Here is a 14,542-nt window from a genome sequence, read left to right on the forward strand (position 1 = left end):
CAAACAGGTGGAGCCTAGGTGTCTAAATCTTCGAAAACCTCTCCTGCAATGTCAACATCTCCACCCAACTCAAAAAGCCATCAACAGCAGTTACTTACTGAGGTCCCCCTCACATCCAAAATCTACCAGAGGAACAGGTCAGCAGGTGTTCTATTCATTTTTTTTAATCTAATCATTTTTATGTTGTTTATATATAAATGTTAACACAAAAGCTGTTAATGTTTTGTTATATGGTTCCATCTCTAATTAGATCACCTGTATTTGTGGTGCAAAGCCAATTTACACTTGATATTAAACATCTTTGTAATTTTCTTTTTTTGGATGAGGTGGAAACAACTAGAAAATGTGTTATATAGATACACACTGTTGTTGCTCATTTCCTAGAAGTTAGTTAATATTAATGTATGGTTTGCACCACTTAACCAAACTCAAAACCATGACCCCAATCTCTGCTCCAACAGTTCAGATGATCAGCTGGGTATTAAACATGGCAGGTGCTTGATAAATGGATCAGAATCAGGTGTTTTAGAGCAGTTAAGCACCTAAAACCTAAAACAAGCAGTCTCAAATACCAAAGTTTAGAGGCACTATCAGTATTGCCCTAAGAAAGGTGATTTAACTGCATAGTATCCCTGAGGCAACAAACCAGAAAATACTGTTTTAGCAAACAAATTACATCAAAATCCACCTTTAAATAACCAAATATTTTTCCTCACATATTCAAGCACATTCACATATTTTTAAATATAGATATTTCCAATTAAATGTGTTATAATGAGATTATTCTTAGCAGGAGTTGGCACTACGTCCTATGTGGATCTGGTTCCCAAAAGGATTGCTCAAGAGCCAGGGTAAACTTCAGAAGCTTAACATATTTACATACAGCCTTTGAATGCCAGGGTTATATCACAACAAAAAACCCCCAATATATATATATTTTGTTCATGTTCTTATTTTCAGACCATATTGCAATGTCCTTTCTCTAAAGCTGAATTTTCGGTTTTCCTTCTAAGAAAGTTCTTTGCATCAATCAAACAAACATTTTTGGTTAATAAACACTGATGAAACGAATGACAAATGGTTTCAAAGTCAAACTCTCTTTTACTCCTTATTTTACTCGTATCCTCGGTTAATAAATAAAACACAAAAATAGATTTAAGAGACAGTTTAATAACCAATGATACCGTTTACTGGCTGATAGCTGTCTGTTGTGCTAATATTTACGGAGGGGGAGGGGCACGGACGCGCTTCTTCGCTGGGTTACGGCTCAGACCGGATAATGACGTCACTGTGCTACGTGGAAAAGGAAGCAGCGAGCAAGCTAATGCTAGCATTGCTACAAGTTGTGAGCGACCAAAACAAACGATGACAACCAAGGAAAGTAGCCGTGAAATTTGGGATTAAACGTGAGAATGGTCTGAATTTGCGATGGTTGCAGAGTTCTGGGGATAACTGTATTCCTGCATGACTGACCTTTGGCGTGAAAGCGATTTTGAGGGCCAGCTTGTCAGTTTTCGATCCGAAACTATAGTGCATTGGTACTGTCCATATACACCAAAGGTATGCATTGCTAACTAGCTGTTTGGTAACTTGCTGTCATCAAAGCTTGGAGTGGACAGTCCGTTTTTTGACAGTGCAGATTATTCCCAACCAGTCGGCGTTGATTATATATCTATATAAAAAAATGGAAAAACGGAAAAAATAAACGTATTCTTCTGCTGACGCTGAATTCGCTCTAACATCCGTGTTACAAATCCTGAACTTGGAGTTTGTTTGCTGTCTTGCCTTATAAGCAAAATGAGTTGGTTCAACGCATCTCACCTGTCCAGCTTCGCTAAGCAAGCTTTAACATCAGCTCAGAAGTCAATCGACCGAGTTCTGGACATCAAAGAGGAGGACCAGTGGGATGGTACAACTGTAATGCCCCACCACGGTAAGTAATTAATGTAATATAGCGTGTTAACAGCTAATGTTGATGTATGTAAATGATATGCAAATGTAAAATTAGAAGCTAAAGCTATCGAAAGACTTGACATAAATAATCTTTCTCAGCAGATGTCACATTACCTGGAAAGCTTTCATTAAGTGGAGGCTGGGGGTTGACACAGTGGGAAGCACCCACCGAGGAAAAGACCATCACACCACCCCCTTCATCGGAAGCCATCACTACTCCCGTCACTCGTACTGTTGTGGATGAATCCGAAAATTTTTTCAGTGCCTTTTTGTCACCTGGAGATTCACAGGCTGTCACCAAAACTCAGGTTGTGTCAGTACCCCCTACTAAGTCTCAAAGGCGGCCTCAAGAGAAAGAAAAGCAAATCAAAGAGGCTGTTGTCCAAAAAGATGTGGAGAGTCAAATGTCATTCGTGGTTGAGGATCCTCAATCTGGACCTGCTGATAAGATCCATGAGAGTCAGAAAGCTGGTGAGATCCAGGTGGTGGAGATCAAGCCCTCACCAGCAGACACTGTCCTCCTGCAGCCAGTTTCTCCTGTTTCCTCTTCCAGTGATCTTCCTTGTGACTCTGACAGTAAAGCAAGCAGTGTGAAAACAGATGCTGACTCAGTAGTTTCTGTTGACTCAAAAGCAGAGCAGTCACACACTTCAATAGAACACCAACCAGAGAAGGATACCACAGATTCCCCTCAACCTAAGAGTGCTGCCCCTTCTGATCCGTCACCTCCCGTATCCACTAAGGAAGTACTCCTAGAGCATAAAGACTCAAAGACAGAGGATCGTCAGAATGATACACCCTCTCCTCCAGTTAGTGCTTTCTCCTCAGGAACCTCAACCACCAGTGACATTGAAGTGCTTGACCATGAGAGTGTGCTGAGCGAGAGCTCAGCCAGCTCTAGACAAGAAACCGGTGAAGGAAAGACTGGCCTTCACCTAATGCAGGGCTCCTTCCAGCTTCTCACTGCCTCCACATGTGGAGATTTTCCTAGACTAGAAGACTACCCAAAACTCACAGAGAGCTGTGGTTCCTCCTCAGATGCATTTGAGCGTATTGATTCCTTTAGCGTGCAGTCACTGGATAGCCGGAGCGTCAGTGAGGTCAACTCGGATGACGAAATCCCTGGCAGTCGGACTCTAGCATCCGTCACTGCGGGTCCTGCCCCTTTAACAGTGCAACAAGCTGAATGTCAGAAGCAGGAAGGTGGAGAGGCAGCAAAGGTAGATGAGAAGGAAGAAGATGACGAGGAGGGATTCACTGAAACAATGCGGGAGCAGTCGCTGGATGAGATGGAGGAAAGCGGACGAAGTGCGACACCTGTGAATAGCGAGCAGCCCGAAGACTTGACAGAGCAGGAGGCTAATCTCACACTGTCTGATGCCACCGCTGCAGCTGAAGAACAGATCACTCCACCAATCACTGCAGAAATGAAAAGTGCCTCAACTGTCCAGATACTGGAGCTTCAGAAGGTAACCAAATGCTGTCTGCATCTGGTCCTGTCATTTGAAAAGATTGTTTATGCAATGCACATACTGCCAGATCTAGTTGGAAAAAGTCCATATTGCTTCTAAAATCCATTGAATACAACCTGCAAAATGGTTACTGCTCAAAGAAGGGTAGGTTTTTATCTGTAACTGAAAAGTAATGTATAACTGATGAAGTGGCAAATGAGTCACATTTAAAAATAATAAATTTACAAAAAACATTTTTAGCATAGTTTTTCTCCTCCATATGCAAGAAAGGGAGAAATTGCTTTGTTAGATTGTCATGTCACAGCATCATGACAGCTTGTGAACTGTACAGCGCTTGATCTTCAGCGCATTTAGTGTGACTTTAGGTACTTTGTTTTTTCTGTTTAAGATTATTTTAAAGCTTCTTTTTAATCAGCAATTTTGTTGAATATTTGCTTAAGAAAGGACTAAATCGTTTACTTGGTTGTATTAAAAGTAGTCATGGATTTATTTTCAGTGAATTGAGTAACAGTGCTTATAATCTAAGTAATGTTTCTCTTTATCCATAAATATGTATTTACCTGACAAATTGGAATCTTTATTGATAAACTTTAAGAATTTCGCTTCTTGTTAAACAGAACCAAATGATTTCTTTTGCGACATTTTTAGAATCTTCTGTAAATACAGAGCATGTTGTGGTCACGTTATAGGTTATTGATGAGCTATCAGGGCGTCTTGAGAAGAGAGAGTCTCAGCTGCTGGCAGTTAGCAAAGACAAGGCCACACTGGAGGAGGAGTGTGACAATCTGAAAGAGTGAGTATGAGGCAGACACCTGGTTCACAAAGGAAGTGTAAACAGTCTTGCCAGGAGTGCTGGTCTTCCGGATATGTAGGTGAGATGAAATGTCACCAGCATAATGCCACTGTGCAAACACTGAGCAAGCAAGGGGAGAATAAGTCAATCTGATTTAATGAAATGGATTTCTAAATTGGCATGACAGTACTGTAAGAGTCTGCTAAGAATTTCAAATCCTTTACTTAAAAATTAAGTGACTCTGAATTGTCATACTAATCTACTAGTATGGATTTTTAAACGCTGGCTTGGTCTTGAGGTTGTCTTTCAAAATGAGCTTTTAAACTAATGAGGTCTTTCATCCTCCAGTGAAGTGATAGGTCTGAAGGAGGAGAGCTCCACTGTTCAGTCCCTGAAGGAAGAGTTCACCCAGCGTATAGCAGAGGCAGAAAGGAAGGCTCAGCTGGCCTGCAAAGAGAGAGACATAGCTAAGAAGGTAATGCTAAGAGCTCTTAGTCTGTGACTTGTTAACTTATGATTAACAAAATAAATGAAAGGTGCTGACCTTTCATGTATTTCTCCTACCACAATTACTTCTAGATGGACAATTAAAATTTTACATGTCCAAAATTTTTGTGGCAAAGATTTTATTTTATTCTTTTGGTGCTGTAGGAGATAAAGGGTTTGCGAGAGGAGCTTTCCACAAGACTAAACGCCAGTGATACAATGGAGATCATCAAGGAGAAGGAGGAGCAGATCAGAGGTCTGCTGGAAGAGGGTAAGACTTGTTTATGGAACATGTTTTTTTTCCACCGCAACCAACAGATGGCATAATCAACACTTGGTAGGACAGTAGCTCTTACTTGTTAGGTTATTACTGATTAAATGGTAAATGGCCTGTATTTATTTAGCGCTTTACTAGTCCCTAAGGACCCCAAAGCGCTTTACATATCCAGTCATCCACCCATTCACACACACACATTTTAGCCACAGCCACCCTGGGGCGCACTGACAGAGGCGAGGCTGTCGGACACTGGCGCCACTGGGCCCTCTGACCACCACCAGTAGGCAACGGGTGAAGTGTCTTGCCCAAGGACACAATGACCGAGACTGTCCAAACCGGGGCTCGGACCGGCAACCTTCCGATTACAAGGCGAACTCCCAACTCTTGAGCCACGATCGCCCCACTTAGCATCACATATCGGCTTTGTTAAAGTGTCTGAGTAGGTTTTTATTTTTCTCACTTTTAGGTGAAAAGCTGTCCAAACAGCAGCTACAGCACAGCAACATCATCAAGAAACTGCGTGTGAAGGAGAAGGAGAGTGACACAAAGATCACCAAACAACAAAAGAAAATCAAGGATCAAGAGGAAGAGCTGAGACAGCTCCAGCAGGTAGGGATTTGGGATGTGTTCAATACTACACTTGAATAAAAGTTCATACCCAACTGTTATTTAAAGCATTTTAGTTTTAAGGCAGTTTAGTTTGAGTTTTTGTGTTTAATTTCATTTTCCTGGATCAACTTATTTTGTTCTCTCTTCCTTCCCTCACCTTTAACCGATCACGGCTTCCAGTTCTTCCTGTTAAGAGGGAGTTTTTTCTTTTCACTGTCGCCAAGTGCGTGTTCATATAGGGTTCATCTGATAGTCGCTATTATTTTAGGGTATTTTACTAGAGATGGACCGATCCGATATTACGTATCGGTATCGGTCCGATACTGACCTAAATTATTGGATCAGATATCGGAGAGAAATAAAAAATGTAAACTGATCCATTAAATATCAAAAAAGCACCTCACAAAACTTGCGACACAGCGTAACTTGGCTCATAACGGTAGCACGTCGGAGCAGTGTGCGTCACGTGATAGTGCTGCTGTGTGTATTTGTAGCCAAACGGTCATTTCATCTCCGAGGAAGTGATCCCAGAGAGAAGTAAAGCAAATGTGTAAGTTCATCTCTGAATGTTTGTAAAGCATTCCCGCGTTAAGCTTAACAACATATGGAGCAACTGCCTCTCTCTCTTCCTCCCTCTCCTGCTGCTACTTCAATCATGAAACTGATCAATGATCAGCTGATCGGCTTTTCTGTCGCGAGTCCGTCTCTCTTCTTTGTTTTTGGCCCACTTCGCGCCAGAAAGAGGAAACCAGCAGCTGAACAACAGCAGCACGTTTCAGCTTGATAATCTGTTGTTAGAATTTATTTATTATTACTTTCTACACCAGGATCTTTTTCTATGTAGCTGACGACTGGTAACTGTGCAGGGGCGGATCTAGCAAAGTTTAGCCAGGGGGGCCGATAGGGCATTAACAGGGAAAAGGGGGCACAAAGACATACTTTTCTTTCTTATTCTCATTTAAAATGTTGAGCTTTTAATAAATAATTATCCGAATCTTACACCCAAAGTTTTAATCTGATGTAGAATATATAGAAGTCCATTACTGTATATAGTAACTATTAAGTCTAATATACCCTAGTAAGCTATACTACTTTTTCCTTTGGGAAGATACCATCTGTGCAGTCTGCAGTTCTGTTGAAGAAAGATGTTGAATCTATTTAATTATTGTAGAAAATGTTTTTATTTCTGTGCATTTTTTTCTTCACACTGCATCAAATTAAAGTTGATTACGTCGATTAAGCATCACGAGGTGGAGGGTGTTTCCCTATTTTTTTTTTTGCTGGGAGTTTGCAACCCTATTAGTTAGGTTGCTTAATATTTCTGCTAAGTACTCTTTAAAATACCAGAATAGGAAGGATGGAGTAGGTTTAAGGTTATTAGATTGATCAGTTTTGCTGAACTATGAAATATTTTGGGTGCAGTGTATTTTTTACATACAGGTATATCAGAATAGCTTTAGTGTTTGTTTTTGTAACTTGAGTATGAACTTATACAAAAAGCTGCAAGATATTAAAAAAACGTTTTATTGATTAAAAAACACTATATCGGATTCATATCAGTATCGGCAGATATCCAAATTTGTGATATCGGTATCGGACATAAAAAAGTGGTATCGTGCCATCTCTAGTATTTACCTTACAATGTAAAGTGCCTTGAGGTTACTGTTGTGATTTGGGGGTTTATATATGCAATTTAATTTAATTTACAATAATTTTTAAGAAAATGTTATCATAATTTTTAATTAAAAACATAATATTAATATTATTAATTCTTTGTTTTCAGTGTTTAGTGGTTAAATCTTATGTTGGAAGAATCAAAAGGTACCTGTTAATTAGTTTATAATTAAGCTGAACTTGCTCGTAATTGTGCTGATTGGGAGCGTTTTTATTCTTCAGCTCTCATTTTATGGGAATTCATTTGGTTTTATTACAAGAGGGGTTTACTTTTATTGCATGTTTTGGCATGTCCTTTCAGTAATGGTACTAGATGGGGCTTGTTTTAAAAATGAAAGTAATTCCAAAATGCTTTCAAGCTCTCAACAGCCTCCTCTGCCCTGTTTTAAATGAAAAAGCCCCTTGAATCATACTCTTGAGACTGTGGAAAATAAAAATGTCACTTTCCAAAATGATGAGTAAATGCACACCTTAAGAACACTGTTACATTTGCTTACACTGTTAAACAATGCTGCTCATACTAGTTTTCTCAGTTTGTTATGGTAGTGTGGATTATGGCTTCAACATGGTCACGTGTAACGTATGGTATGTCAAGCCAAAGTCTTATACTTTGTTTTCTTGCAGGAGATCTAAAGAAAACAATGTTGTAAATCATGGCATTTACTAGTCATTTATTACTGGTAAATGTAACATGATAAAGTCACTTTTTCTCAGTTGTTTTTTTTTCTCAAACACATTTGTATCTCATTTGCCCATCCAGTGTAGACAATTATTGATATTTACTTCAACTATAAAATGATCATGGTTTCCTGTTATGTGCAGGTTCTAGATGGAAAGGAGGAGGTGGAGAAACAGCACAGAGAGAACATCAAGAAGCTGAATGGTGTGGTGGAGCGCCAGGAGAAGGAACTGAGCAGGCTGCAGTCAGACACTGAGGAGCTGCAGGAGAAAAACAGGAGCCTCGAGGCTGCTCTGGACAACTCTTATAAGTAAGCAAACTAACCTCATAAGCTTGCAACATGACAAATTCTTTGCAGATCCTAAATGGTCACTGTATTCGTAAAGACATTCATATGTTAACCAGAGCTATTAGAGTGCACTCATCCATGTTGTTTTCTTTTTGCAAAGTTTTTTCTCTCCCTATGTTTCCCTTGATACTATTTCCTCATTGCCATATTTACACTGTGAAGACACAAATTTTGGCCAAAAGCCAAAAACTAATTTGTGTGAGTCAGGCTGATTAAATGTTTTACAACCACGAGTTGAACTTTGATATGTATTTTAAAACAGAACAAGCCATGTGGTTGTTTTTCCACATGCCTTTCATTTAAAGTGACAATTCATGGCCATGCTCGTTCCATGTACACTAAGGCTACGTTCACACTGCAGGTGTTAATGCTCAATTCCGATTTTTTGATCAAATCCGATTTTTTGTCTGCTTGTTCACAATACAAATAAAATGTGACAGCAAACGCTCTCTAGTGTGAACGGTCAAAGCGGCCCGAATGCTCAAAAGAAGACGTCACACACAACGCGCTCTGTTTATACCCAGACCAAATAGTATTGTTTGACTGATGGCCCTTAATATAAAGACTTCGGACTTTACGTTTCCCAATTTTTGTTTTAAGTTATTTTATTTACATAATAATGTAGATAACCTAATAATTATCCTTATTGCTGTTTTAGAGGAGCGGTGCTTCAAAGGATAGCTGCAGATTTCTGTCAGAATCTGCAGATTATACAGTACAAATAACATGCTCACGTTTCTCCAACGTTGTCTTCCCAACAGTTTCACTAACATCTACGCTTGATGGCCAGGAAGCGTTTGCAATGTCTTCTCCGGAGCTGATAATTGGCGTCTGTCTTGTGTCAGTGACGCAAAAGACAGATTTAATGTGACATGACCATTCACACAGCAGTCGCTTTCTAAAACATCGGATATGTATCGGATTCAGTACCACATACGAAAGTGACCCAGCTCTGATTTGAAAATATCGGATTTGTGCCGTTCACACTGTCATACCATGATCGGATATGGGTCGCATAGGGTCAAAGAAATCGGATTTGATGCGCTTTCACCTGCAGTGTGAACGTAGCCGAAGGCATCTCATTATTATATTACCTTAGAGCCGGGACCACTCTAAATAAATATACATAGATACATGTGCTGATTGTAATATTTATGGAAAGTCACAGTGATGATGGTCTTCTTCAATATCTCTGTTAGGGAGCTAGCAGAACTACACAAGGTAAATGCCAGCAGAGCCAGTGAGGCTGAAGAGGTGGCTCTGAGCAGGGAGACTCAGGCCAGAGAACAGCTGAGTCTGGCTCTGGAGAAGGCTCAGGAGGAGGCCAAGATACAACAGGAAGCCCTAGCAAACCAGGTAACACTGGGCCACACACTAAATATATAAAACACATGTGATAAACATCAACTATAAGATACTGGTGCAATTTAAAAAAATAGTTAACTCAACATTATATTGTTGTCTAATGCTGTGTACAGGTGGCTGACCTGAGGCTGGCACTGCAGAGAGCAGAGCAACAGCAGGCCAGGAAAGAAGATTATTTGAGAGAGGAGATCAGTGAACTTCAACAGGTAGCATACTATTTCCAACTAAATTATCTCAATAGACGAAAAATACATTTTGATAGAAGAAAATAATTTTACAACAATTTCGTGGTACATGTACAATGACAGTAAAGAGCTCATCTTTTTTTAAATATAGCAACAGAATTCTTTTTTTAATGCATGCCATCATTTCTTGTCTTCTGTCAGAGACTTCAGGATGCAGAAACTAGGAACCAGGAGCTCAGCCAGAGCGTTACCTCTACCACGCGACCTTTACTGCGACAAATTGAAAACCTACAGGCCTCACTGGGTGGTCAAACGGCCTCGTGGGAAAAACTTGAGAAGAATATCTCTGACAGGCTTGGTGAGACTTAGGGATTTAAGCTTTTACACCATGTCTGTGTAAAACAAACAGCAAATTACAGTATCGTAGAAAGTGGGGAATAAAAGCTTGATTTGTTTTTGCACCCCCTCTAAACAGCGGATGCCCAGGCGCAGCTAGCCATTGCTGTGGAGAAAGAGCGATCAGCAACAGAAGAACTGTTGTCCATTAAGTCCCAGTTAGCCTCTCTGGAATCCCAGAATTCCTTGCTTCGGCAGGAGAAAGCCAGGCTTCTGGCACAGCTGGATGCTGAGAAAAACAAGAGGGAGAAATTGGAAGATGAGAGCAGCAGGTAATAAATTTAAAAAAACCAACCAAACAAACTGGAGTCTACAGGGTTAAGTGCTCATGTAGATCATCCCCATCATCATGTATACCGCGTTTACTGTATGTGGCTTATATGTGGAGTTAAAGTAAACATATGTGTGGTTAGTTTGTTTGATAATTATCAATTTTTGCCGTTTGGTTGTTGGTGGCTTTTCTTTGCTTTGCACAAAAAAAAGTGTTAGTGTGACTGTCAAAAATGGGATTGTTCTCCACGTTGTCAGAGAGGCTTTGTGTAGAACTTAGAGCCTGACTTTGAATTTCATTTGTCTTTTTTCGCTGTGGTTTTTCTTATTGGTTCCAAAAACCTGCTTTGAAACATCAGTTAACAACACAAAGAGTTTGAGCAGCACAATGAAATGCTGCATTTATTGCATTAGTTGCTCTGAATGAAATGAAATCTCTTTGGTTGTGGTTTTATGTTGTGCCATTAGAAAAATATTCTGTGTCAAGATTAATGGTGAAAAACATCTTACAGTCTCTGCTAGGCTTTGTTTGTAGATTGCAGTTTGGTTTTGTTCTTTCATATGTATGTGAAAAGAAATGAGTAGCTCGGGTTTTTCTCAGTGAGACAGGAAAACTGAGTCACAGTAGTCTCGCTTGTAATGCTAATCCTTCCTGGAGTGCTTTTGTTTTTCAACAAAGCCATTTGTGACTGTGAAGCTGAGGCCCCTCAACACCCACTCATGTGTCAGCACGTGGTTTCAGTGGCAGACTGTTTTCTTTGATGAGGAAAGCAGAGGGTGTGGTGGGGCCAGTGGCGCAATGGATAACGCGTCTGACTACGGATCAGAAGATTCTAGGTTCGACTCCTGGCTGGCTCGTCACTGTTTTTGGTCTTTTAACAAAAAACAAGTTGTTGGAAATATAAATACATTAGATATAAACCTTTTTTTTTTCTCCCTGAGGAACCATGTAGAAAAGTAGAAAAGTAATCCTTTATATCACACAGTTAGGCTTTCATTTGTAGCATTTCACAGATGTATTGCACTGTTTTTATTGCTGTTTAATTTTTTTTGGTGACTTCTTGCTCATTTTATCAATGTAGGGATCGTGTTGAATTGGAAAACCTGCAAGGAGAACACAATCGAACGTTAGAGGAAACAAAGAAAGAAAAGGTACCAAAAAAGCTATTTTCTACTTATGATGTTGTCCTGTATGAAAATGATTTCTCATGGGCATCTTTTTTTTTGCTCCTTCTACCAGTTACTGCTGACTAATCAGTTAGAGATGGAGAAGATGAAGGTAGAGCAAGAAAAGAAGAAATGCTATTTGGCACAGGAAGCACTCAAGGAAAAGGTTTGAGAGAATCTCTTATGTGTTGTTTTTTTTTCCTTTTCTTTTCTGTTTTGACTTTTCTTCATTCAGTCATGACTTCATTATTTCAATTGTGTCCTATCAGGAGCGAAAGGCCACGACACAATCTGTTGGAGAGGCCCTAGCATCATCTACACCCTCCTTGTCTCGCTCCAGCTCGATGAGTGGGGCAGACAATGGGCTGCACACTTCTGTTCTTTCACAGGTGCATTCTACTTTTCTCATAGAGGTAGTTAGGAATATGATAAAAAAGGTTAAGCTCTGTAAACTGAAGATGAGTTTTTAAATGCTGTGATGTCCTTTTGTACATTATTTTTCTCCTTCTTCTTAATCCATCTGCAGGATGACTCTTTAGACCATTCACTGGGCACTATGACTATGTCCATGTCGATGAGTGGGACCAACCTGTATGAGGCGGCCAGACTGTCTGGAGGCTCCAGCATCATAGAAAACCTCCAGTCTCAACTCAAACTGAGAGAAGGAGAGATAGCACAGCTGCAGGTAATGTCGAATTAAAATTTTAGTGATTAGGCTGTTGCTTCTGCTATCAGCAAATGCACGCAGTTATTTGTACTGCACCTCACCTTTTTGTCCTTTTCTTTTTCTCCCCTTTTTAGCTTGAGATCGCTAATCTGGAGAGGAGACGATCTGTGATGGCACAGGAGCTGGTTCGACTCACAAATCAAAACGATGAGATGGAGGAGAAGGTGACAGAGATCCCCAAGTTGAAAGTTCAGCTGAAGGTACAAGGCTGTACAGCGCAGGGAATTAATGTTATACATTTTCCATGCTGCCAGATGTCAAAACTTGAATTGAATCATATTTCCTCTTGAGAGGGCTTATTTGCAGAGTGTCTTCTGATTATTGTGGCTGTGCATTTCAGGATCTGGAGCAGAGGCATAACACCATTCTGCAGATGTATGGAGAAAAGGCTGAAGAAGCAGAGGAGCTGAGACTGGACCTTGAAGATGTAAAGAATATGTACAAAACCCAAATCGATGAATTGCTGAAGAACCAGAAATAAACCAGTTTCCTTTACGTGTTAATTTGGGGCACGAATCAGCTGACAATATCAACAATAAATGCATTCACAAGAAACAATGAGGTAGAACTTTTAAGTTGAATCACTGTGTAAGAAGGAAATTCATTCATATTTGTTATTTTGTTTTAATTGATTATCATATGCTTTATTTAAGTGTCAATATTGGAATTGTGCAAAGCATACAATGAATACAGAATCAGTATGTGAAGAATTGTCGACGTTGACTTGACTCGTCCATCTGGAATCTTTGGGAGTTTGCTTTCAAAATTTCTTGTGATTGAACCTTTAACATAGTATTGTATAGTTTAAATTGTATGAGCTGGTGAAGGTTTTTTCACTATATGAATTCATCCAACATTTCTTTATAATCAGAAAGGTTTAAGATATATATATAAAATGTATTGTACAGAGAAATTTATGTATTGTTCTTAACACCTTACAGATCACAAAGTGTGGTGTAGGCCTGAGTAGTCTTTGAGTGAAATCCTGAAGATTGGATTTCAAACTTTATACATATGTAAATTAATATACATTTATTAGGTTAGTAAAAAGTAAGTTGGTTCTTTATTGTTAAATCACACAGAAGATCGAATTTTCATTGCATTCAAATAAAACACTACATCTCAGTGCAACACAACAATAAATCTGTTCTGAACAATTCTATGTGTCTCTTTCACTTTTTGGCAAGACTAAAACTTAAAAAAATGACTGATACAAATGACTAATGCCATATTGTAACACCTAGAATGTGAGATGATATTCTGAAACTGAGTGGCCTTAGTTACATTTGAATAATATTCTGTAAGAGACAAAGCACATTAACAAGTTTGCACTGAATATTTGTGTTTTTATTATTAAACTGAATGATGTATTTTGTAATAACGTGGAGTGTGGAGAGCGTTATAGTGCCGTTTACTATCAGAAAACTGCGGTGGACAGCGCCACCCTATGGCCGAATGTTCGTATTACATGCCGGTGTAAGGTTTCCGGTGTTATGGCGACCGCCGGTCACTGCATCGCTTCAATCTGGGGAAAGCAGACTGCATTCAGGTAAACTGTCTCTCATATAAACTTATAGCAATCTTTTATAGGCAACCACTGATAAGGGTCTCGTTTCTTTTAAAGGTTTTGTTTATCGGAAATGTAAAAACATTTTTTCTTGCTCCTTTTCTTGTACTGCCTCTTTAGTCTATCTTAAAATTAACGTTAAGGGGGCTCCTTGTCTTTGTCAAGAACTTAAAGGCTAGATGTTAGCCTCTGCATAGTATACTTCAGTTACCGGTCAGCCTCAGTTCGTATTTTCCTTTTTTTTTTTATCCACAGACGAAGAAACGTTTAAGTAATGCGTTATAATCACAACAACTCCTCAATCTCATCTCACGTGCCTGTTAGGTCACTATTGACGGTCGCGACGTAGAGGTAAAGTTTAGTTAACTTGCTAATTGACCGGAAGCTAGCTAAAACTTAAGAATTAATTAAACGCTCTAAAAACGAAGTTTTCATGCGCTCGGAGAGCTCCTGCACGTCAGAAACTCGAGGAAATGAAGCCAGATTTCTCAAGGGCTTTTTAAAAACTACTCCTTTTAAAGATTTAAAATATACCTAACCATAATCGTAAAAAATAGATACAATTCGTCGGTG

The 14,542-nt window shown here is 39.4% G+C and overlaps 2 protein-coding genes and 1 non-coding gene across 4 annotated transcripts in view; all 3 read left to right on the forward strand.

Moving 5' to 3' along the window:
* The first annotated feature begins 1,305 nt into the window (after positions 1-1,305).
* On the forward strand, positions 1,306-13,555 carry tmf1 (TATA element modulatory factor 1). 2 transcript variants are annotated; one of them, XM_085405922.1, is made up of 17 exons: positions 1,306-1,933; positions 2,053-3,422; positions 4,115-4,218; positions 4,567-4,693; positions 4,870-4,975; positions 5,448-5,590; positions 8,087-8,253; positions 9,492-9,648; positions 9,771-9,863; positions 10,044-10,200; positions 10,318-10,510; positions 11,591-11,660; positions 11,749-11,841; positions 11,945-12,064; positions 12,202-12,360; positions 12,477-12,602; positions 12,743-13,555. In XM_085405922.1, exons 1-17 carry the CDS (start codon positions 1,798-1,800, stop codon positions 12,881-12,883), a joined length of 3,462 nt encoding a protein of 1,153 aa, XP_085262048.1. In that variant the 5' UTR covers positions 1,306-1,797; the 3' UTR covers positions 12,884-13,555. The 2 variants fall into 2 exon arrangements, with proteins under 2 accessions (XP_085262048.1, XP_085262049.1); XM_085405923.1 differs by having other exon boundaries at positions 2,056-3,422.
* Positions 11,294-11,366, forward strand: trnar-acg (transfer RNA arginine (anticodon ACG)). The gene has a single exon. It is a non-coding gene; the product is annotated as a tRNA-Arg (tRNA).
* Positions 13,556-13,860: 305 nt separating the features above from the next.
* Positions 13,861-14,542, forward strand: part of eogt (EGF domain-specific O-linked N-acetylglucosamine (GlcNAc) transferase) — a 76,301-nt gene continuing 75,619 nt past the window's right edge. The window contains exon 1 of the mRNA XM_085405924.1: positions 13,861-13,951. The gene's annotated coding sequence lies outside the window, so the exon portion shown is untranslated. The remainder of the gene's footprint in view (positions 13,952-14,542) is intronic.

This window comes from Rhamphochromis longiceps, linkage group LG5 (assembly GCF_057381845.1).
Source record: "Rhamphochromis longiceps isolate RC_006_pf linkage group LG5, R_longiceps_female_GT1.1, whole genome shotgun sequence".
Lineage (NCBI taxonomy): Eukaryota > Metazoa > Chordata > Actinopteri > Cichliformes > Cichlidae > Rhamphochromis > Rhamphochromis longiceps.